The sequence below is a fragment of the Montipora capricornis genome, chromosome 9 (genome assembly GCF_036669925.1).
Source record: "Montipora capricornis isolate CH-2021 chromosome 9, ASM3666992v2, whole genome shotgun sequence".
NCBI classification, from domain to species: Eukaryota; Metazoa; Cnidaria; class Anthozoa; order Scleractinia; family Acroporidae; genus Montipora; species Montipora capricornis.
In genome coordinates this window covers 14,178,125-14,203,303 of record NC_090891.1, presented here as the reverse complement: position 1 = coordinate 14,203,303, position 25,179 = coordinate 14,178,125, and the positions used below count along the sequence as shown (strand labels likewise).

Here is a 25,179-nt window from a genome sequence, read left to right as displayed (position 1 = left end):
TTGTAAATGTTATAAATCCGGATTTTCATCGAACTCTGTAAGAATTGAAGCTGTTTAAATCCTTGTTGTTGTTAGAAAAAGGATAGTTTCGTTAAGTGAGTTGCTTTTAGGCAAAGAAATCACCACAGCGTAATTCTACTGTCCATTTTGCTGCACCGAACAAAGTCACCAAGTAATTATCCAATAACTCAACTCATTTTGACACGCATGGCTACAATAGCAATTAACAAAGACAAAGATATCGTGGATTTTGCAACAAAAAATATCACTGAGCTGTAAAAAAATTCTTATTAGGATGCTTTGATTCACTTTCATGTAAGTTATAATGTTTATCCCTGTAGTTCACCAGTTCATTTGTTTTACACTTGGAAGGTATTTATATTTTCAATTACAACCTCTCCCCAGGGGTTATCACGGATAGCTTAACCAATGAAATCCCTGCATCCTAATTGCTCGGAATACATGAAATTCTTTGTGCATTTGGTTGCACTGAAAAAAGACAAGTGGGATTATAACTTGGATACCTCTCAGGTATTCCAAGTAATAATTGTTAGTTTTTCAATCGATATTCCTTGATGTACGGGTGTGAGAAATAACTTTGAACATCTCAATACATCTAGAAGCACAAAAACAAAGGACAGATAATTTTGATGATCAAATTTTCCATGGACTCTTAACAGCAAAGTCCCCAAAAGATGCAGCGACCTACAGTCATGATAATGTGAGTTGTTGACAGATGTAAAACAGGATTGTGTTTCAAACACTCTCTATTTTATCCTTATGACTTGTTTTTTATTATTAATATTTATTTTACCCGCTGTATGCATTTTACCCCTGGTCTGGAGTCTGCATGTGACCCCCAGTCTGCATTTGACCACCGCTCTGCGGTCTGCAGTCTGCAGTCTGCGTTTTACACTGACCAATAAAGTATTTTGCCATCAGCAACAAAATTTACGTCATGAAAACAATAATTTTGAACTGCGAATATCAAAGTTACTATCTGTGAAAAACATTTTGGGAGATTTTTGCTACATTCAATTTTGTTATTGTACTTTTGGTTGCACAAGTAAATCACAAAATCAAAAGTGACATCGAATTCAGCTAGCGCCGTGATCAAGTTACCGCGGCGTGTTTAGTGGCGAAAAAGTGAAGCATCTGTGTGAAATGATGGCAAGATACCAGGTTTTTGTTTTTGCTAGTTTTCTTTTTCTTTCAAGTGTTTGAAAAGAAATGTGTGAATTCAATACAAAGATCACAATCACCCAATTCTTGAGGTTGACCTTTATTTCTGCAAAATTTACTCTTTAAGACGAGGTTATTTATCACCAGGTAATTCCATTGTTTTGGAAATAGCAGCTACTTTATTATTCATCAGGGTCACAATTTTTTTTCTGATTTTTGGGACTCATTTTGGTGAAACTCAAGCACGCATCCAACAGACCTGTTTATTTTTGTGACTTATGCGCTTCTTACAGTGCAAACAAACCACACAATCCGTGTTGCAAAGCATGTGCAATTAAATAAATTCTGACAGTTCACATCAAACCCTTTTTTGAAAGAACCTTGACCATAAATAATGAAGCACAAAAGAGACGACAAACTTTCATTTAAATAATTTTTCACTGTCACATTTCCAAGTTTTTTTTTACCTTTGCAGTGTTGAGTACAAAATAAATGTAAATTGCCAGACAACTTAGATGCGACTTCAGTCAACACTGTGATGAATTCAAGGCGTTCGATTCCTTCAATGTTTGTTAAATCCATAAAAAAATATTCCATTTGATTTCAGTATTGTATATAATACCAAGTTAGGAAAATATTAGAAACAAATCGTACTTGATATCCAATGGCAAAAAGTGAAATTGTTGTGGAAGATCATTACTCGTCGCTTTAAAGATTCCACATATTTATTTTTCACTGCCTGTGGTGTTCATCCAATTGACGTTCCATTCTTGAGCTCCATGAGGGTATATTTTGTTTAAAGATTCGATCCACTAAAACGCCATTTGCGTTACAATGACTTTCGACGCCAGTGAAGGTTACCAAGAATTAGTGAAATTCCAGTTGTTACCGGAAGACTGTGCAGAGTTGAGTACAAACAACAGAGATCACAGATCCACTTCTTGATTCCTTCTGTCTTTGTTGAACCCATGAGTTACCAGAGAATTTTCCATTTGGTTTCAGTGTTGTACGTAACAGCGCACTTGGCTTAATATTAGAAATACAGCTAACTTTGATTTTGGGTCGACGGGCGAACGGTTGTTGTCGAAGTGGTAATTGTGAAGAAGAGCTGCCCAAAAAACCTGTCGGTCGACTGTTGGTCAACTGTCGGTCGACTGTTGGTCGACTGTTGGTCAACTGTCGGCCGACAGTTGGCCGACTGTTGCCCAACTGTCAGCCGACAGTTTTTGTTATGTTTGAGGCCAAAGTGTTGGCTGACTGTCGGCCGACAGTCGGTGACCTGTTGGCAACCTGTCAGTAACGTGTCGGTAACGTGTCGGTAACCTGTCGGCGGGGCAAACTAAAATGATCGTAAGCATTTACTTGTCTATTGCTTCTAAACTACACGAAAAGAGTTAAGGCAGTTCATAACGATACCTTGAACAGCACTTGTACTACCAATATGGCTTTTGTCCACTGTTTTAGCGTTGGCTATACTTGCCCACATTGTAAACATCATTGATACATACATGACATACCATAAGAGGCCGCGTTGCATTGTAGGGCGATTTGAACGGAGGTGTTTGTATTGATACGTAGCATATGGTTTTCAGAGTTTTTAGCCGAGTTTTCGATTAAATTGTCTTCCAATGCGATTCTTAGATTGTCGATGTGTTGTAAATTACGCAAGTGATATATCCTATACGCATTTGATAACAACTGATAACAACTGATAACAGTTGATCGGTAAGTAGGTGAAGTCTGTTGAGTCATACATCACCATTACGGAATGTTATGTCACGTTAACTGCTCGTTTTTACGACAATTTTTCTTTTTTCTTAACCTGTCGGTAACCTGTTGGTTAGCTGTCGGTAAACTGTCGGCCGACAGGTTTTTTTGGGGAGCTCTTCTTCACAATTACCGTCAAATTGCATTACTCGTCGCTTTTAAGATTCCAGATATTTATTTTTCACCGCCTGTCTTGTTTATCCAATTGATGTTCCGTTCTTGAGCTCCATAAGGGTATACTTTATTTAAAGATGCACTAAAATGCCATTCGCATTAAATGTTCTCCTGTGTGCACCAGAGAAATATACGCATTACCCCAGCCCCCTCAAACCTAACAAAATACGGACAGAAGACTCTATGCACAAAGACACCACTTACATGTTACATGGAGTGACAGGCAAGACTTTTACCGACACGGAAAAAAAAAAGAAAGAAAACTGGAGAAATATTACACATTTTCCGACAGGGTTTGCCATACTTGCCAGTATGGCAAACCCTGTCGGAAAATGTGTAATATTTCTCCGGTTTTCTTTCTTTTTTTTTTCGTGTCGGTAAAAGTCTTGCCTGTCACTCCATGTAACATGTAAAATTATGCAACTGTGTTTTGACAGCTATTGAATTTGATCACCTGCAGCCCATCTCAAATTGCTTTTCCCAGGAAATTCTCAGTCGTGTTTCTAGTGCACTTTCCTTAGTGGTTTTTTCAGTGTGGCAACAAAGATTTTTAATAAGAGTTTGAAGAAGTGAGCAAAAAGCTGAAAAAGGCTTAAACTAAGTGGTCAAATTTATTGGTTTCTCAATTTGGGTTAGGTCACGTACGCAAAATGGTCACGCAAAGGATGAACTCACGAGAATTTTCAAATGTTATCTACGTTTTCGGTAGTTATACACTATTGTGCAAAAGTAATGAGAGCGTAATTCGATGAAATTCGCAAATTTCAGGGCTTTTCGATAAAAAAATGGCGAATTTTTGTGCAGCGCAAAAGTTTGCAGAAAATTTGCCGAATTTTCGCCATGCCTATTGTTGTAGTTGATGCGAATTTTCAAGTGATAATTCGCTTTGACTGATAATTCATTCCCAAATTTTGAGCGAAAATTTGCTTTCACTGATAATTCGTTCCAATATTTCAAGGAAAAATTCGCTCTTCCCGAATTTTCCTTGGAATTTTGAAGCGAAAAGTTGTTCTTTTGGTATAGTTTCTGTGCGTATTCCTAGAATGCACAACACTAAAATGTATGGGATAGAAAGCAACATCTTACCCTATTAAGTACTTTTTCTTTCAAACTTACCATGCTAATGTCCAGACAAAGTAGACCTCATGTTTGTTTTACAGTCTCAAGCTTAAGGTTTCCAAGCTAGAAGTTTCATTCTTAAGGCGCTGTTACACTGCGAAATGTTTCCTGCAACTTGTGTTGCCACAAGGTCGCCAAAACATTGCGAGAAAAGTTGCACGAAACATTTCACAGTGTAACAGCGCCTTTATACATGTACCAGCTGCTCATAAAAAACCCAAAACCCAGGCTCTGCACGATGTTGAGATTCTTTAGTCATTACCATAACGACAAATTGTATGTTAGTTCAAAGCTCACAGTTGTTATCAGCCTGCCTTCAAGCTACTTTAGGATAACCCTGCCGAAAGAGTCAACTTATGTGAAAACTAGAATTGAGCTTCTACACAAGGAAGGTCTCCACCCAGCTGGAATATTTAGGGTCTTAAAAAAAGAAGGCTTAATCGTCAGCTTTCCAAGTGTTGTGCGTTTGGTGTAAAGGCTAAAATCTACCGGCACTCTGGCCAATTTACCACGCTCATGAAGACCGTCAAAGTTGTCCATGGAAGCAAGAGCTTTTATAGATGAACAAATGCGCAATAACAACGAAATGACGAGTGGCCAGATTCAAAAGAAGCTGGAAAAGTGTGGCGTTGCTGTGAGTTTGTCCACAGTGCAGCGATCGCACAAGGAACTTGGCTGGACGTTACAGCAAACGGCCTACTGCAATTTTCTAGCTGTGAAACAGATTGTTGAGAGTTGTAATGTGCAAGGGATTGCTTGTTTTGATGGCCTGAAATGGACATGACATGTCGATTGGGGACGCCAGCATTAGACCACAGTGTGATGGCTGTATCTCAGATGCTGTGGTTTGTGTATATCGTAAGGTCTCGGTAAAGGAAAATGAGGCGTCCTTGGAAAAATAAAATTGTTTCACAGCTATTTTTTGTATAGGGTCAAATAATATACCATATTAAAGCCAATAGATTGAATTATTTGAATAAAGTTTTAGTTTTTTGGTATTTAATATTCGCTTTTAGTTTTGAGGCCTCAAACCCAGGACGCTCAAGTCTGTTGCAGAAGCTCCTGCCCCTTTGCTTTATTGCAAAAACATCTGCACTGATTTGCACCATTCTCCTTTCCAATCTCATCCCTTACTATCTTCTCAATCTCACCCCTCACTGTCTCACTCAACAGATTATTGAGCTTGATGCAGTTAGGCTATTAGATCAAACTGGGTTCTTCTGGCACACTCGAAGCTTTCTTGTCCCACAAAGCCTCTAGCACCTCATTATACTCTCCCGCCTTCTTCTTACCACAACTGATAAAACCCTCCCACGGCCCTTCCTCTCCTCCTGCATCCACTTACACTTATTTCCTCTCTTCTCAGTCTTTGTACTTTTCCCAATCCCAGTATCAATCTTGTCAAACCTTCAGGGCCATTGGTCCCACCATGATCAACACTTTCAATGCCACTGGCCTGATGCCCCAATGTAGCTTTAAAAAAATTATTTCCTTGTCATTTGGAGTTGAAAGTAGCCCAAGGCTCGTCTGCCCCTCTAGAACCTAGCCTCTACTGCCAGCACTTGCTCATTCTGATAGTTGATTGAGAGGCAAAACGAGTACTGCTCCTAGAGATGAGCTTCCCTTGGCTAGAGAACAAAGAGGACAAGCAAGAGGATAAGTTAGAGAAGTATGCAACTTTAAGATGGGAAGTGAAGGAAAGATATCCAAACTATGAAATCCTTCAACATAGCATCATCAGAGACATTGATATTTTGTGGATATTCCAAAGACGTTTTTTAAACAGCTGCTTGGAGGCAAGAGAGTTAACGATGTAGTGTAGCGAATGCAGACGTCAGTCATTACCAGCAGCTTGAACATTGTAAGGACTTTAAAGATCCAAACACAGTAGTAGAGCATGGAAGATGAACATTATTTTAACTATTGCTAAACATTTTTCCTTTTAGGGCCTTCAAAAATCTCGGTAGTGCATAGTGGTTTTCCTTGCTTGGTGACATTCAGACCATCTGATCCCAAAGAGTCGGATTTTTGAAATGTTGCAATAATATTCATTGACGAGGATAATAGTATATTTATAATCATTTTTATATGTATCTTGTTTTATAGTTTCAGTTTTAAGAGATTTTCATAGGGTTCAGCTTAGGTTATATATTTATCTTGTAGTACAAGGATTTTTCATAGATTTTAGCGATACATTTTTAGTATTTTTCCCTCAGTATAGGGTAAGAGCTTGTATATTACAAAGACATGCCCTATGTAGTTAGTTAAATTTTGCAAGTTGCATCTGGATGTTTTACTGCACTAGTAATAATGAACTTTAAATTACTGCTGGGGAAGTAATTCTAGGGTTTGTGCTACTCCTTGAAGTCCTTGAAAAGCCCTGGAATTTAATTTTGGACTTCAAGGGCATTTGAAAAGCCCTTGAAAAAGAGATTTGGTGGGAAATGCTTGAAAACTGCTTGAAATTTTGCTCGGGTGAAAATTGTTGATATTGCATCATGCTAAGATCAAAGGGTCATTTCGAAAATTGAGCCCACAAATTGGATTATTGGGGAAAAATTAAATGCAAAAATTAAAATGCCAGTGGGTGCACGTAACTTGTAGGATGTTTGGAAAAATATCCAGGTGGGCTTTTTCACAAAAGAAAACAATGAAACAGCATGTATGACAGAGAAATCTTCTCACAAAGACCCATTTAAAACTCAATTTCTGGTGCTTGAAAATTCCTTGAATACCCCTGGAAGTTTACGTACAAAATCCAACATAGAGCCTGAATTTGGCAGACTGTAAATTGGAATAAATTTAAATTAATGCAAATGAAATGTAACATTGGTTTTTTTCAGGAGACTTTGCATTATTTAACACAAAGTAGAGTTCTTTTCTTATACTTCAATAGAAATATATTGCTTGAGGTGAGAAAAAACGAAAGATGGGTACAGCAAGAGGAGGGATTTTTGTTAGAGATTTTAAAGTTAAAAAAAATGGGTAATGTGAAGCAATGTTTTGATTGCAAAAATTTGGTTTATCAACGGAGTTGATAATGTAAATTGACCACCGTACAGAGATTCTAAAAGCTACTTCCCCACCGACGCAGCACCACAGTTTCTTAACAAAAAAAAAAAAAAAAAAAAAAGCTTTTAGAATCTCTGTACGGTGGTCAATTTACATTATCAACTCCGTTGATAAACCAAATTTTTGTATACTACTTCCCCACCGACGCAGCACCACAGTTTCTTTAGAAACTACCCCTTCATTCAATGTTTTGATTGCGCTACGGCCATTCTCAACTTTGAAAATTTTAACAGATTAACATATAAAAGTTGCTTATTCATATTTAGATAATATAAAAAGGGTTTAAAATGTAATAAAATTGAAATAATTAGTTCTGCACTATTTCAGTCACCTCGCTGAAGATTTAAGCTAGGCTTCAGATATTTCATAGAATATGTTTCGAAAATTAAGCAGTCATACTTTCGTGCAGCACTTTTAAAGACTGTGAACGATAAAAATCTTAATGAGGTCTTTTGGAACCAAGCCATGTTTTTCGTGGAGGAGTTTTATTTATTTAAAAGGTATCCTTCAAAACGGCAATACAGTACAATTCAATGTAATCTATTTGATGATCTAATTACTTCCATGAAAAAAAAAAGCCATTGTATTCCCATTGTATTTGTGGTCCAGTCCACCCATGGAACGGCACCACAGAAAAACACATGGGCCATGCAAACTTATTACCATGAGTTAGCTCTAAGGAGTTTTGATTTGTTTTTTCATCAGGTATTTGGTGGTGGGAAGTAGAGACATGACAAGCCGCATCTTTCCTGTATTCTCAAGTACTGACTTTGCCCCAGTCACCTTGTCTGGCCACCGCAGTTCCTTGGTAGGCTGTTACTTTGACGAAAAGTCCTTGAATGTATCCTTGAAATTGTCATAATTTTCAAACCTGTGTTACTTTGTTCGAGGCATCTTTAATTGTTGTAAGAATCATGAAATGAATTGATTAAAGTTTTCAGATTTGACTGCACGTATGACCACGGAATTCACAGCAGATATATCAAGAAACGATTTGGAGAATGAATGCAGGGTTTTTGGTGGTTGGGATTCTTATAGCAGAGACTATAAATAGGTAGGAGAAAGACCATGAAGAGTCTTGAACGAAATAAGGAGATCTTTGAGCATTATCCATGCCTTAACCAGTAGTTTTACAAGGGATGGTATGATGTGTTCATGTTGACTGTGCCAGTAAAGAGGCATGCGGCAGTGTTTTGAATTTTTTGTAGTTTCTCAAGTTCCTGTTTTGGAAGACCGTAGAAGATGCTATTACAGTAGTCTAGGCGTGACATTACAACCTGTAACAGATATTAGATATTTGCAAATGCGGCCTATGGACCTGATAGCGATGGTAGCTTTTTTTTCCCCATATTATTTGCATGAGAGGCTTTGACAAATAACTCAGACAGACGTGAGAATTGTAAAAGTGAATTTGTCTCCTAAAACATTCCAAATTCTTGGCCTCTTTCATGGAACGGTTTATTTTGTTGTGTGACAGTAAAAAGACACCATTAATTTCACACTACTTTTAAACTGCAGTGAAATGGATTTGACACCTTACAGTAATGCGAGAAATCAGTTCAGATTTCTCGTCAAACCAGTTTTGACCACCAAGCTGAGACGGGGCAATTAGGAAGTTCATCATTGAACATTCCTGCAAATTGTGATGACAGTCACTGTGATGGCTATTCACTTCAATAGTTTTAATAATTTAGGAGATTAGTATAGGAGTTGGGGGTATGAGATCATTTTGTAAAAATGCTCTCATCCCAACCCAACTCCATACTACTTTACATTTGACGGTTACATATTTTTGATCTCGTATTTTCGGTCTCATATTCTTGGAAATCTATATGGTGTATATTTCTGCGAATCTATGCCGTGGCGAGGCAGAATGGATCCAACGCAAAATTTATTTTGGAACTATATGTTTTTAACAAACCTAAAATAATATCTCATATAATAGTATAATGAGTTGCCAAGAACTGCATAAAGAACTTGTCAATATGGAAGAAGTGGTCTGCCCATTTTGCAATAAACAAATCTCAAAGCCTACTAAAAAAACAGAACAATGTTGTGATGAACCGTTTATAGTGAATGATAACAATATGCTAGTTTGTAAAAAATGTGGGTTGGTTAATGGCTATAAACCACTTATAGAATTTGTTGATTTTCACTCAAATAAGCATAGATTTCATCGTAAAAGTGTTTACCAAAGAAAATATCATATCAAAAACATTATCAATAACATTGCCATTAAAAATGGTTTCCAGATTTCTGTAAAAAATATGGATAAAATAATTCGAATTTTTGCGGCTATCGGGGCAGTTGTGAAAGATGTTAACATTGATAGAAAGCGTATGATTAACATAAATTTCATTTTAAAACAAATATTTAAAATGCTTGATCTTCCTTTTGAAAAGGTCAAGACGAGCAAATCCAAAAAGACACTTCAATCATATGAACGATATTGGAAAGACATCCTGTCATTGGCATCAGACCGAATTAATGAAATAGTTAAGGAATGAATTTGTCATTGTATTTAGCGTAGAACTTGTCAACACTAGAACAAACATCAGTCACAAAATCATCTACATTTTTTAATTCTGTGTGAAACGATGGTTGAAAATCACCGCTTCTCAACATGTCTTTTATCGAATTCAAAAGATGCTGATAACTTTGGTATGCGTATGTACAATTTTGTATTTTAAGATCCAGTGATTGGAAATCCATGTAAGACTTGATTAACAAAGCACAAGTGCTTATTGCTACTAGGGCTATACCACCAGTTACAACAGCACTAATAATTCCACCAGTACCAGTTATGACAGAAACAGTGTTTCCTAACAGTTTTAATTTTTTGTAACGTTTCACAGCTTGCTTGTAAGCCCAACACTTTCTATGGTATGCCTTATAATAGCTCTTTAGTTCGTCGACCTGATCTTCTGAGAGTTTGTCTGAAATATGGTTCCAGCTAAATATTCTCTTTTTTCGATCTGTCATATATATGGTTTAGATTGTTAATCGTCTGCATAGACAATATAGTATACCACTGACTTGACCACAAAAAGGTGATCTTTTAATCAGTTTAGTTGTGTATTTTTCTGAAATAGCATAAGTGTAACCTCTACCGAGCTTATGGTGGTCATAAAACCTCCCGGAAGCATCATGTAATACACTATGTGAATTTAATATATCAATCCAACCGAAGATCTTTTCAAGTAACCATGTTAGACAGCCACTACCTGGTCCAAGAAGACCAATTTCACCATCATTGAGTTCAAGAATCTCATTCATAGACATGTCTCTTTTCAAATAGAAACAGTGCAGGTATTGATAAACAAGTGCTGATTTTAATATTTTGTCATTAATGCATGGATGTTTTTCTTTTGCTTCTTGAAAACTATATTCCACAAATCGTAATAAATTGTCGATATACATATATATTGAGTTATATATTTTGAAAATCCACATCACAAATCGAAATGATTTTGAATGAACCTGAACATATTTTTTAATTCATTATCAGACAGAGATTTTGCCCAAACAGCAAAAGCATATAAATCCATTTCACAGAAATTCACAGCAGTGCCATCAGTATGAACCTGACATCCAATAAACATTTCTTGAGCTGAACCTGTCAGAGTGGCAGAAATTGTTTCTGTTTTAATCGCACTGATTGATGTAACGCCTCTAAAGAGTTCTAGATTTGTCCCATTAATACGAATTGTCCAAACTTCGATATTTCCAGAGAGATTCAGCAAAGAAGGAATGTTAAGTCTGCCATTTGACGAGGAACCAAAATCGACATAGACTGTACCATCTCCCCATGGTATATGCACACCGAATCTGACGGCTCCACGCCCCCATTGAAACTGTGATTGATTAGTTATCGCTTTTGTTTTGACAACCAGTATTACTGTGCATTTGTTACCAGAACTACCCGCTATTTCAGAAACATCAAATGATTTTTTTTCCAAATAGTCATCACTACCATCGAAACGTATAAAAAACAGTTTTTTCAATGAATCCCTCAGAAGAAGAGGCTTTTTTGAATTGGTTTGTTGTGAAAAATCGATATTATTCGCAGGATCCATCCATGAACTAACTCTGTCATTTGAATCGGCTGTGACTACTGATAAAGCTGGAATTAATGCAATGCTGATTTTGTCTAACACTGGTATACCAGGTAGACTGTTCGAAATAATAAAAGTCGATCTGTCTAACTTCAAATCGAGTTGTTTTTTTATGACAACATGGTTCTCTTCCGTAGCAGCCTTAACGACGAGATTTTTGTCAGTTTCTATATGTCCATCATCATTTACTGAAAGTTGAGCTTGAGCTTGATAGGTAAAATCATCATCAGAGTGATAGTCAATGGTGTATTCAATTTTGTCACCATTGTCGTCAAGAAGATGTGTACCATCTAAATTTTTTACATACAATGTCATATACTGTTGCATTATATAATTCAATTAATCAGTAATGTTTTGTAATGTATAATGTAAACATAAGATCTTACGCCATCCCCATCGTCATCATCAAAATTTATTCGTATGTTTGTTATGTTTTCAAAATATCGATTGACATTGACAGTAAGTATTTTGCTTGTTGAAAAATCTATGTCATAAAATACACTAGCGTTTCCATAAAAAGTTATATCGTGATTCGACTCTGATGGATAATTTTTTTTAGCATAAATTTTTATTTTATCGATATAAATTTTAGTAAATGTTAGAGGTGCTGTTCTAGAAATATTGAAATCACAACCCAGTGATGATTCTGAAGTGGTTCCATAGGCGTAAGACGGTAATATCTTATCAAATAACCCTAAAATTTTATTGTTATTCATATTGATTGGCACATGCATTAAAAATTGATCATTTACAATCTCATAAGCCAATTCGTAATCATAAATTGTGAAATCAAGGTTGTTTTTTGCTTCACCTTTTATACCGTAAATCAGGACATACAATGGTAAAAGAGTTGGGCTTCTATTGTCATAAGTGGATTGAACAGTTACATATAACCGTCTTTCGATAGTTGGTGAAGAACCATCTGGTGATAAGTTCATGATAAAGCGATAATATTTATAATCTGTGTTGGTTTTGACTGTAGTGGTTCTATCAGTGTTCATGTTTCTTTTTTCAAAAGTAACCTGAAATGAATTGAACTCCACATCAAAACCGGTTCTCAGGAAATATATTTCTAAACACACAGTATATTTATCGCTATAATTGTCACGTATCAGTTTGAATAGATTAAAATCGAATCGTCCTTTAAACAGACTGGAACCATCTGCTGCCTTTTGAACATTGAATGAAAATGCTTTTTTGTTGTTTTTATGTGGTGAGTCATTATAGTCGATTAAATTGGCATCCTGTATTCCATAATCTTCTGTAAATTCCCCATCAGCCATAGCATATTTCAGCACATTTTCTCTGTTTGTATGTGTGGTTATATGACTCTGAACTATTTTGTCGTCTACATATTTCTTATTTTTTCTATTTGTTCGTCTGTATATTTATTGTTTTCAGTAGAAACAGTCGCAATGCCGTCATTTACTTGCTTCAAAGTTATGGCATCTTGATTATGTGTGGCGTTTCCGAGATTTATTATTCGTTGATTGTTCATGTCTAGAACAGAAGTCATTACACCGCTTCCATCCAATTTCAATGTTTTTCCAACCTCGGAATCGACATAAGATTTGTTTGTCACATCTCTAGCACCGGTTGGTTGTCCGCAATTTATTATTTTATTCAAAGACAGATCCAAATTTCCAGTCATTTTAGAGGATCCGTCTAAACGAAGTGAATCTAAAAATAATCGATCAACGTAACCTTTTCCAGTGGCATCATTTCTACCTGTCGGATTAGCAAGATTGACGATCTTTTTTTGTGACATATTTAAATTTCCAGTCATGTCCTGCGAACCATCACGGAGCACAACCTGATTTGTATTGGGTTTGGTTGATAAACCAGTTTGTAATTGGTGTTTTGTAACAGCGTCAGAATTGCCAGTGCCTTCAGCAAGATTGCTGATTTTATTATTTCCAAAGTCAAAATTGCCAGTTACGGAAATACTTCCATCTTTTTTCAAATAATTAGCCAGCTCCGTTTTGTCGGCTTTGAAATTCATAAAGTCGTCAACGTAAAATTTATTGGTAGCGTCTGAATGCAATATTGGATCTTGCACTCCTGTGATTCTTTTTTTTCATGTCGATCGGATTTTGAGCTTCTATCTTTCCATCGTTTGTATTTAATTCAAAATAAAAGCTATGTAGATGCATACTACTTACAGCATCACTGTGACCATGTCTAGCTGGAGCAATATTTTCGACACGCCGATTATCCATGTTAAGGGCTCCAGTCATTGGACTACTGCCGTCTAGTTTTAATGTCTTATTAACCTCAGAATCAACATAACTCTTTGTACTAGCGTCAGTGTTTGTTTGTGGTAAATCCACATTTCGCAGTTTTTTATTCTGTATATCATAATCACCGTCATCTGTTAGTTTAAAACCAACACCAGGCAATCCTTTTACTATTTCAACAACTTTTTCATGTGAAAATGTGTCTTCAGGTAATTTACCATTTGAGTAACTCATATATACAATTGGTTTATATTTTTTCATCGAAATTCTTCCTTACTTGTTTCTTGGGTTTGTCAATATATAAAAACTAAAAGGGTCTCTAGTTGCTTTCTCGTATAATTGTTGTGAGACATTGTTTTCACGACATATGAGACTTTTTTCATTAGTACTCGGAAAATCATAAATGGCAAAATGTGAGCAGTTTAATCTAATATCTTTTGGTGTCTTATAGTAGCTTTGACTCAAATATATGGCGCAGCAGTTTTTATGTCTCCCCTGTATAAAATAGTCAACTAATGGTTTTTGGTTTTTATCACATACGAAATCGTCGAATATCACAATTTTTTGATTGTCACCATTGAGATTTTTTACAGGAATTATTTTATCATTGCTTGCTTCAATGATATCATAACCAGCTTCTTCACTCCATGGTTCGAACTCTTTCATGAGATTCCGATACTTTGACTGCTCTAAGTTTTTTGCATAAAGGTATATTTTATCAAAATACAACAGATTGTGAATCATATGCATCAGTGTGTTTGTTTTTCCCGAACCAGAAGGTCCACAAATGAGCATGCGGAAGCATCGATCAGGCATAAAATCATGTAGTTGTGTGAAGTTTGTGACAACATCGTCGCCAGTATCATAATTAGGTATCTTCATTTTTATATCATATGGGTATATTGTTTCGATAATATGGTGTTTAACATGGTGTTCAACATGGTGTTCAACATAGTGTAAAACGTTATTTTTTATATATGAATTTCCATTTTTATGTAAAGTAATAATATAACAAAAATGAGTTTACTTAAGTGGAAAGAACTCGCAAAGAGTAAATCTGAATTAGGGGATAAGATCAATTATGTCCATAATGCAATTACAAAGCATGATATTGATCAGAAGACCAGTCAACAGGGATTTTCAAAAGTATTCCAACCAATTACAAGTAAATTAGATGATGTTATTGATAGTAATCAGGCTTTAAGGTTGCCAAGGAAAAAACGACCACTGAAGAAAGGAGAAGTTCCTGATTACGGCATGGATATAGAGGATGAAGTTCCAGATATGAATCTTGGTGATCTATTTGAACAACCTGTTTTGCCACAGCAAGAAAAACAACTGGTGCCAAAACCACCAACATATGAAGAGTCTTTACAAGATCTTCTGGAAGGAAAAAAAGAGATGTATGTTGATCCTAAGTACTTTCCTGAAGAACCAGAATTACCACCAGAGTATGATGACGACGATGAGATAGATTATGGAATGGATGAAGAAGATATGGAAAATGAGATATTAGGTGATCTTGGTATACCAAATTAAGATTCTGTTGAAAAGGTAATAAATCAACAAGAAATGACTGAACGAAAAAACAAAAAATATCTCAATAAGATCGTCAATGCGGCTAAATTTAAAAGAAATCAATTGAAAGCCTACAAAGGAAACGTTACAAAGCAATACAAAAGTGGGAATATAACGGAAGCTGATAGGCAAGAGGAAAACAAAAGAGTGGATCGCGCTATGAGAACTCTGAATGAATACATAAAACATTATCAAAACAAAATGAAAACAATGGAAGGTTCTGGTAGGAAAAAACAAAAAGGTGGCAATGTGATATTTTTTAACAAACCGAAAGAACTCATAAAAATTTGGATTTAATCATTGGTGAGATATTGGCTGGCAATACAAGCATTGACATGCGAAATATGGGTGTTTCTATATTGGACACATTATTGAAAATGACAACAATTAACAAATCACAATATGGTAAATTATACAAACAATATTTCCAAATTTAATGTAACTTCATTATATAATGGAACGAGAGATAGTTTTATCATCTTACAGTGTGAAAAATAAAGGGGATAATAAACCAGAAGATTTTACAACAAATTTCACCAGACCTGTAACTCTAGACAATAATAAGCAATACGTTATCGGTCTTAACAGAGTCATTAACATGTCATTCACTTGGTTCAATGTCAATGCTGGGTACAAAAATCAATTAATCAAATACAGCTCCGATAATGGTTCAACTTTTAAGGACATTACCTTTCCAGCTGGGGTATGGAATTATACGGACTTTGACAGACATATTAAAAATGTGACGAAAACTGGTGATACGTATCCGATAACTCTTGAATTCAACGAAACAACATTCAGAGTCACGGTTACATTAGCTGCAAATTACCAACTTGATTTAAGAGCAAGTAATTTTAATGAACTGATCGGTTTCGACAAAAAGATATTAGCAAGTGGAACGCATATTGGACCAAGAGTGCCAAATCTCAGTCAAGACACAGACGTACTCAATATTCATTGCGATTTGGTAAACGAAAGTTTAGTTGACGGTGAAGAAACAGACATTATTTATTCATTCTCAACCAGTGTACTAAAACCAAGTTACTCCTTCACCCTCGAACCACAAAGAGTTACATTTAATCCTGTGAACAAAACTACAATTTCATCAATCAGAATCATGATAACAGATGGAAAAAGAAGATTAGTGGATCTGAATGGAGCAGATACGTCTTTTTCGCTGATTTTAAAAAGTATCTAATGTAACAGTATAATGAAACCGTATGAATTTAAGAGGTTTTACCACCCAAAACTTGGTAAATTTGTATTTCAACATAAAGGGTCTGGGCTTATCTTAGACAACATTTTTAAACCATTGAAGAGTGTGGCATCGTCTGTTTTCAAGAAATTTGCTAAGCCATTAGCAAAGAAGGCATTAGAATCAGGGGTTTCCCATGCAGGTGATAAAATTGGCAAGACGGTGGCAGAAAAGTCAGGAGACCTAATAATGAAAAAATTAGCAAATTTGAGAAAAGGAGCCACAACACCAACACAAAAAGCAATTGTTCCATCCTTGCCCATTGAACAGAAACAGCAAGATGAAAGCGCTGACATGATACTAAATAGATTGATATCCGGATCTGGAAGAAGGCGTAGATTTTTCAAATAAATAACATGACAGCAAAATTATATAATACAATAGTATAAATGGCTTTTAGAACAAGTGAATTATTGCAAAGAAATGAGTTGGTGCGTTTCCAACTTGATGATGTAATTAGAGCCCCTGGAAATAATCAACATCAAGAAAAGAACGGTTATAGATTCACCATCAACGACCGGAGTTCTTTCTATGATTGGTACAATGCTTATTTCGAGGTTCAATTCCAGTTACAAAAAATAGCAGATGGAGCTGGTTATGCAGCAGCCGATAGAATAACGGTGATAAACGGATCTCATTCATTGATTGCACATATGATGATTAAAAGTGCTGGGAAAATTGTTTATGACACTGACAATCTACATAAGGTCACTTTTGTGAAGAATCTGTTGGAATATTCTGATGATTACTCGAGAAGTGTAGCTAAGAACAGTTTTTGGTATTTAGACACAAATGCTACGACAGCTAATACTAATTCAGGATATGAATCTAGAAGAGTGCTTACACAAGCTACCAACGATGATGGAACGGGAGGAGCAAAAGATGTGAATTTGATCATACCTCTCAATCGTTACAGTTTTTTTGAAGAGTTGCAGGATAAAATGTTGGTTCCTATGCAGTTACAATTCAATTTGAATCTCCAGAACGACAATGAACTCATCAATAGGGCAGCAGCAGCAGATGCCGGAAGAGTAGTGATTAACAGATTTCTACTATGGGTTCCAAAATTAACACCAAAAGACAGTATGTACGACAAATTTGTAAGCTCTTTCATGAAAGAACACAAATGGACATATCAGCGTGAACTATATGCAGTGTCAGCACCTGCTAGAGTCAGTGGTTTTTTTCAGATTTCTTCCAGCATTGACAATGTCAAAGCAATTTTTGTTTATCTACAATGGGCTAAAACCAGAGTTGCAACTCAAAATCCATATATACTTGATACCTTCAAACTGAATGAAGCAAACGCAAACAGTTATTTAACAACATGCAGACTCGAATATGGCAATGGTGTTTTCTACCCAGAAACAGAATATGACAGTGAAAGCAAAGTGAGAATATTCAATGATCTCATGTCTTATGCAATGCGAAAAAATGATTACAACACCGGAACGCAGTTGAATCTAGCTAATTACAATAGTTTATATCCACTGATTTATTTCGATCTGTCATATCAAACAGAAAAAGTAACAAGAGACCCTAAACAGTTGATTTTCAGGTATAAAATAAGTGCCAATAGTGCAGCAGATTTCAATGTCCATGCAGTTGTATTGTACGACGAGTCGGTTGTTATTGACAAGGTGGGTAATGAATTGGTTATAGTTTAATCCCATGAATGACACATATTTATTTGTATATGTTTTGTGACTGGAATTATGTAACATATATTATATGACTGAACTTCATCAAATAAACGTAAGACTGTCAGATAATCAAAAAAAGAATCTGAGTAATGCTTACCATAAAAGGGAAACAATCGTTCTAAGACTGACAAATGATTCTCTTAATGGAAACGACACTCTTTATGTTCCAGCAATGGTGAAAAAAAGATTGCAAAAAAATCGACAATTGAACAAAGGAATGGACATTAAGCTTGCTAAGACCAATATCAGAAAACAAGTAGGCGGAAGTCTTTTGAGCACCGTATTGTCACTTGGTATGAGAGCTCTTCCAGCAATTGGTAAAACCCTTGGGTTGAGTGCTCTTGGTGGTTTAGCAGAAGCCGGAGCTAAAAAATTGTTAGGATCTGGTCAAAAAGGTGGTGCTATGCCATTACCCATGATGATACCTTTCAATGCAATCAATCAACTGATGCCATATCTGAATATGTTTACAACCAAACAGCAAAGAGACATAATGAATGCGGCTCAAACAGGATCTGGCGTTAAAATAACACCGACCAAAACACAATCAGGTGGATTTTTAGGCACTCTGTTAGCTAGCATTGGAATTCCTTTGGCTTTGAATCTTGTCAAAAAGCTAACGGGAAGAGGAGCACCGAGGGTAGGTAGACCACCTTCGTCGAAAAAGGATGGTACAGGAGCACCTAGAATTGGAATGCCCCCTCCATTTTATAGTTATCCGCCATATGTGACTGGTAATGGTAGAAAAAAAAAAACATCCTCAACCAAAAAAGGAAAAGGGTTACTATTGGGAAAAAACAGTCCATTCAATGGCATACCCATTTTGGGGGCAATATTGTGAAACCAAAATTTCACAAAAACATACCTATGTCCAATCACGATCTGAAAAAATGGTGTAAATATTTAAACATACCAATCAATGATGTACTGTCAAGAGATGAAAAAGTTCCACATAACCATAAACAGGCGTTATTCATATACAATCTTGAACCAGCTTATATGAGCGGAAACAAAACAATCAGATACAAAACATACAAACAACAACTTGTGGGTATTTCTGTTTATACTTTCTAAATGAAATGAATAAGGGTAATTCGTATTATGATTTATTACAAGTGTTTGACATAAATGATACAATGAAAAATGAGAGATTTATCGAATATTATTTCAGAAATATCTAACTTATATATATTATGAAATCATATTGTGTTAAACAAAAGAAAGTGACCGAATGTGTTGAACCTTCAGGTTACAAAACAGCTAAAAATGGTAGACTAATGTTCTTTTGCACTTGTGCTGAATGTGGTATTACAAAGACCAAATTTGTCAAACAACAGGGAAACTAAACAGCCCGTTGGGAGCGGGCTTACTCAGTGATATCGCTAATACAGGAACAGAATTATTTTTAACTAAAGGAGTACCTTATCTTGGCAAAAAAGCCGTTGAAATGGGTAGATATTATGGTTCCGAATTAATGAGAGACCCAAAATTGCAGAAAAAAGCAATCGATTATGGTTTGAGAAAAATGAACCCTCTACTTCATAAAGTCGGTTCTGAAGCTCTCGATCAATTGTCAACAAAAATAAGACCAAATAAAAAATACACAACAAACAGAAAAGATCTTGACGGCGGCGCTGTTGACATTCACAAAGCTATTGGTAAATTGCCGAAACCAAAAGGTGGATGGACATTACCTGGGCATCATTACACAGGACCTTATAATGATTTAGAAAATCAACTGAAGTATGACCCAAAAACTGGTCAAATATTGGAAATATATGATATGCCCACTGGCAAAACTGATGCAATAGCACTGCAACACGATGTTGATTATTCCGTCTGCAAGGATGATAGGAAATGTAAAAACAAAGCAGATAGGAAAATGGTTCAAGCTTTAGACAACGTACCGTATAATGAAAGACAATGGGGGCATTGGTTGGCAAGAAATGTTATCAATACAAAGCAGAAACTAGGTCTTGGAGTTTCAAAAAACGGAAAAAGCCGTCGGGTAAAGAAAACTGGCAAGAAAAATTAGCAGATGAATTACATGCATCTATAAGACGCAACTTCACTCGGCGGCGTGTAATCGTAAATCATATTGATGAAATATGGGCAAGTGATCTAGTTGAAATGCAACAGTTTAGCAAATGGAATAAAGGTTATCGGTATCTTCTCATGGTTATTGATGTTTTCAGCAAATACGGTTGGATTGTCCCATTGAAGGATAAGAAAGGTGAATCCGTTACTGAAGCATTCAAAACAACATTCAAGGAAGGCAGAAGACCACAATATTTATGGGTTGATAAGGGAAAGGAGTTCTATAACAAACACTTGAAGGACTTGTTAGACAAAAATGGGATACATATGTACTCCACTGAAAATGAAGAGAAATCCTCAGTGGTCGAAAGATGGAATAGAACAATCAAGTCCAAAATGTGGAAGCAGTTCACAGTTCAAGGCAATACAATGTATCTCGATATGCTGTCCAAACTAGTGAAACAGTATAATAATACAAAACATTCAAGCATAAAGATGACACCTGCAGAAGCATCTAATAAGAGGAATGAAGGTATAGTTTACTTCAATCTATATGGTGATATGGAGCCATTAAAACAGAAACCTAAATTCAAAACAGGTGCCCAGGTTCGAATATCCAAGTATAAACGGAATGTGTTCGATAAAGGATATACTCCAAACTGGACCGAAGAAGTGTTTACAGTTGATAAGATCCAATACACTAATCCAATAACATACAAACTAAAAGATCTCAGAGGTGAAGAGATACAAGGCAGTTTTTATGAACCTGAATTATTAAAAGCAAAGCAGGATATTTTCCGTATTGACAAAGTGATCAGAAGAGACTACAAAAAGAAACAAGCTTTGGTAAAATGGAAGGGATACAGTGATGAATTCAACAGTTGGATACCATTGAAAGACATTGAAAACATATGAATTGTGGTCGAACAAACGCGCATAAATACTTATAAAAAAATAAAAATATATACCTATATTATATGGACAAGTTTGAAAATGAAGAAAAAGTTGGTTTCTATTATGAAAGCGATCAGGATTCCCATCTGTCGGATTCTGACTGGGTACCATCCTCACCGGAAAGTTTTTCATCACAAGAAAGCGAATCGGATTTTAGTTGCCCAAGTTCGCCAGAATCTTTTGCGTCACAAGACAGTGATGAATCTGTGTAAAAGATAATCGAAACATATAGTATATGTTCAGAGGAAGCCAAATAATTGAAACCATGGCTGTAAGAAAAGTGATCACAGAAATGATTTGTGAAATAGTGGTCAGGAACGCAGGTTATATGCATTATGTTCATTCAGAAGCAGTACCATTGTTGATCAAAGCATTGAAAACAGGAGGACCAAAGAAAGAAATCGGGAAAATGTTTCACATCATAGATGTCAAAATGGATTTTTTATTCAGAGAATTTCAAAGATACCGTAAATTTTTGGCACCATTGAAATTGTTGCAAGGATGAAGTGAAAAACTAATATAATCCTATTGTATATGAACCCAAAATCATTATTCAATGCTTTAATGTCCCATGTAATTCGTGAGCCTTCGTTGAAAGTCTTTTTGGAAGATTTGATTTATTCCGATGTGTTGTCTGTCATTCATCCACCCGTTAAATTGAAATTGGTGCATTTCAATAAAAAATTAATGGTCATGGTAACAGATGGAAAAAAAATCTTTGTAATGGATCCCGATGACATAAACGACGACATGTTGCAACAGATAAAACAAGCTTTCAGCAAATACAAACCAAATGAATCTGAAGATGATTCTGAAGATGATTCTGATTAAAACCATATAAAAGAATAATGTCTCTGTATATAATATGGAAACTTCAAAACGAGGTCCAAAGAAACAATTCACTGACAAAGAGATTCAAGAGAAAAAAAACAAATATGGTCGTGAGACAGAATGGTATTGTGTGACATGCGACAATGGAAAGAATTATGCCATGAGAGGAAAACATCAGCATCTCAAAAGTGAGAAACACAAACTGCATATGAAAATTCATGAATTGGAAAATATATAGTTTGTCAAATTTTTACAGTTAAAATCAATCGTACCAGATTGGTTTCAACTAAAAATCCATAAAGTATTTAAAAGAATGTCGATTGTTATATAAGATAGAGAATGAAAAATAATATCTCAAGTAATATTATGAATCATACCAGTTTAGAAAATCTAAGCAAAAAAGACCTGATAAATCTTATCAAAAAATTAATCACCAAAGACGATACAAAAGTTGGTCCCCGACGGCCAATACCGACACCTCGTAAGAGTGTGCGGCAAATGGTGCGAAATTATGAAGAAAACATAATTCTTCCACCACCAGAGTTCCGAGATGGATATAGACCGGTGCCTGCTCCAAGGACGAAGCGTTTTGCTCCAGTGGCAGCTCCAAGAACCAAAAAACAACCCGTTCCATCACCAAGGACCATAATACAAGAAACGAACAAAGCTTTAAAAGGGTTCACCAAGTCTTATGAAATCAACATAAAAAACAGCAAAGACCCACTTATGCAACTGCAAAATACAAGAAAGGCTGTTGCCATCCATATCGAAAAAATATTAAAATCAATGAAAGGTCTAAAGTTTGTTGAAACACTTAGAGTAACATTTGAAAAGCAAACAGGGCGAGAAGAAAAAATCATCAAAACGGCTTATTTCAACAGTCAACCACAAACAATAACAAATGACACACAAATTGAACTAGCTTTATCTTTGTCAAAACAAGTCATACTAAACAAGATTGCAGTTTGGATTTCAGAGGGATCTGGTTGGACTATTCAATCTGTTGAAAATCATTATATCAATGTGGTAAAATACGAGCCAATGAAAGGATCTTCTTACATCAAATTACCAAATGAACTCAAACACAGTGCAAAAGGATTGATCAACATGAAAAATGAGGATAATGAATGCTTCAGGTGGTGCCACATAAGACATCTTAATCCTCAAGACAAATACCCACAGAGAATCAAAAAATCAGACAAAGCATTCATTGAAAATTTGAATTATTCAGGAATTGAATTTCCAGTGACTACCAAACAGTACAACAAAATAGAAAAGCAAAATGAAATTAACATCAATGTATTTGGTTATGAAAACAAACAAAAATATCCCATTTATGTGTCAAAAGAAAAGTATGAAGATTGTATGAATCTGCTTCTTATAACAGAAAATGAAAACAAGCATTATGTGTTGATCAAAGATTTCAACAAATTCATGTACAATCAAACAAAACACAAGGAAAGGAAGCACTTCTGTATGCATTGCTTACAATGTTTCAGTTCTGAAAGAGTATTAACTGATCATAAAGAAAACTGCATACAAGTAAATGGCACACAAGCTATCAAAATGCCAACAAAAGATGATAACATACTAAAATTCAATAATTTCCATAAACAACTACCAGTACCATTCGTCATTTATGCAGATTTTGAAGCTATAACAGAAAAGATATCCGGTTGCCAACCTAATGATGATAAATCGTACACAGAGGCTTATCAGAGACACACAGACTGTGGTTATGGATATAAGGTTGTGTGTTGTTATGATGATAAATACACAAAACCAGTACAAATTTATAGAGGTGAAAAAGCTGTTTACAAATTTATGGAAGCTATGCTAGAGGAAGTTAAATATTGCAAGAAGATCATGAAAAAATATTTCAATAAACCATTGAGAATGACTGAAGATGATGAAAAAGAATTTCAAAAAGCTAATGAATGTCATATCTGCAATAAAAAATACAATGAAAATGATGTGAGAGTTAGAGACCATTGCCATATCACAGGTAAATACAGAGGATCAGCTCACCAAGATTGTAACCTAAATTTCAGATTGACTGAGAAAATACCAGTTATGTTTCACAATCTCCGTGGGTATGACAGTCATTTTATAATGCAAGAAATTGGTGAGATAGTTAAAAAGCATACATACACAAACAAGAAAGGTGAAACATGCCAAATGAATATCAATGCCATACCAAACAACATGGAAAAGTATATGGCTTTCATGCTTGGTAATCATCTGACCTTTATTGATAGTTTTCAATTCATGAGCTCAAGTCTTGATAAACTGGTGAGCAACCTACCAAAAGAAGCATTAATATATACTTCTCAAAAATTCAAAGGTAAAGAGCTTGATTTGATGAGTAAGAAGGGAGTATACCCATATGACTTTATGGACAGTTTTGAAAAATTCAATGAAAAGCTGCCACCAAAAGAAGAATTTTACAGTATATTAAATGATGAGCATATCTCAGGTGATCAACACAAACATGCTCAAAATGTATGGAACACTTTTGATCTAAAAAATATGGGTGAGTACCATGACTTATATCTTAAATCTGACATCCTTCTGTTAGCTGATGTGTTTGAAAACTTTCGAAAGACCTGTCTGCAATACTACAAACTAGACCCCTGTCATTATTTTACCAGTCCTGGGCTTTCTTGGGATGCTATGTTAAAGATGACTGACATTAAATTGGAGCTTATGACTGATATTGATATGTTTCAATTCATCGAAAAGGGCATGCGTGGTGGTACATCATACATAGCAAATCGATACGGCAAAGCTAATAATAGATACATGAAAACGTATGATGAGAAGGCGCCCTCAAAGTATATAATGTATCTAGATGCTAACAATCTGTATGGTTGGGCAATGAGCCAATACCTTCCAACTGGTGGTTTTAAATGGTTGGCTAAAAACCAGATTGATAAGATAGACCTAGCCAAGTATAAAGAAGATAGCAATAAAGGTTTGATATTAGAAGTTGATTTGGAATATCCCAAAGAATTACACGATCTGCATAATGATTATCCGCTAGCAGCCGAAAAGGTCAAAGTCAACAAAGATATGCTTTCTAATTATTGCCAAGAAATAGCCAATAAATTCAAAGTGTCAACTGGCTTAGTTCATAAACTGATACCTACATTAAG

General features: G+C 35.5%; 1 protein-coding gene across 4 annotated transcripts in view; it reads left to right on the top strand.

Annotated features, from left to right (window-relative positions):
* The window catches only part of LOC138015680 (periodic tryptophan protein 2 homolog), a 161,144-nt gene that overhangs the window by 39,129 nt on the left and 96,836 nt on the right, over positions 1–25,179 (top strand). For 3 of the 4 annotated variants that reach the window (XM_068862791.1, XM_068862790.1, XM_068862792.1), the window contains exon 6: positions 8,020–8,155. In XM_068862791.1, the coding sequence (XP_068718892.1) occupies positions 8,020–8,155 (136 nt within the window). Of the gene's footprint in view, positions 1–2,771; positions 2,908–8,019; positions 8,156–25,179 lie in introns of those variants that run through there. The other variant, XM_068862793.1, reaches the window with a different exon arrangement.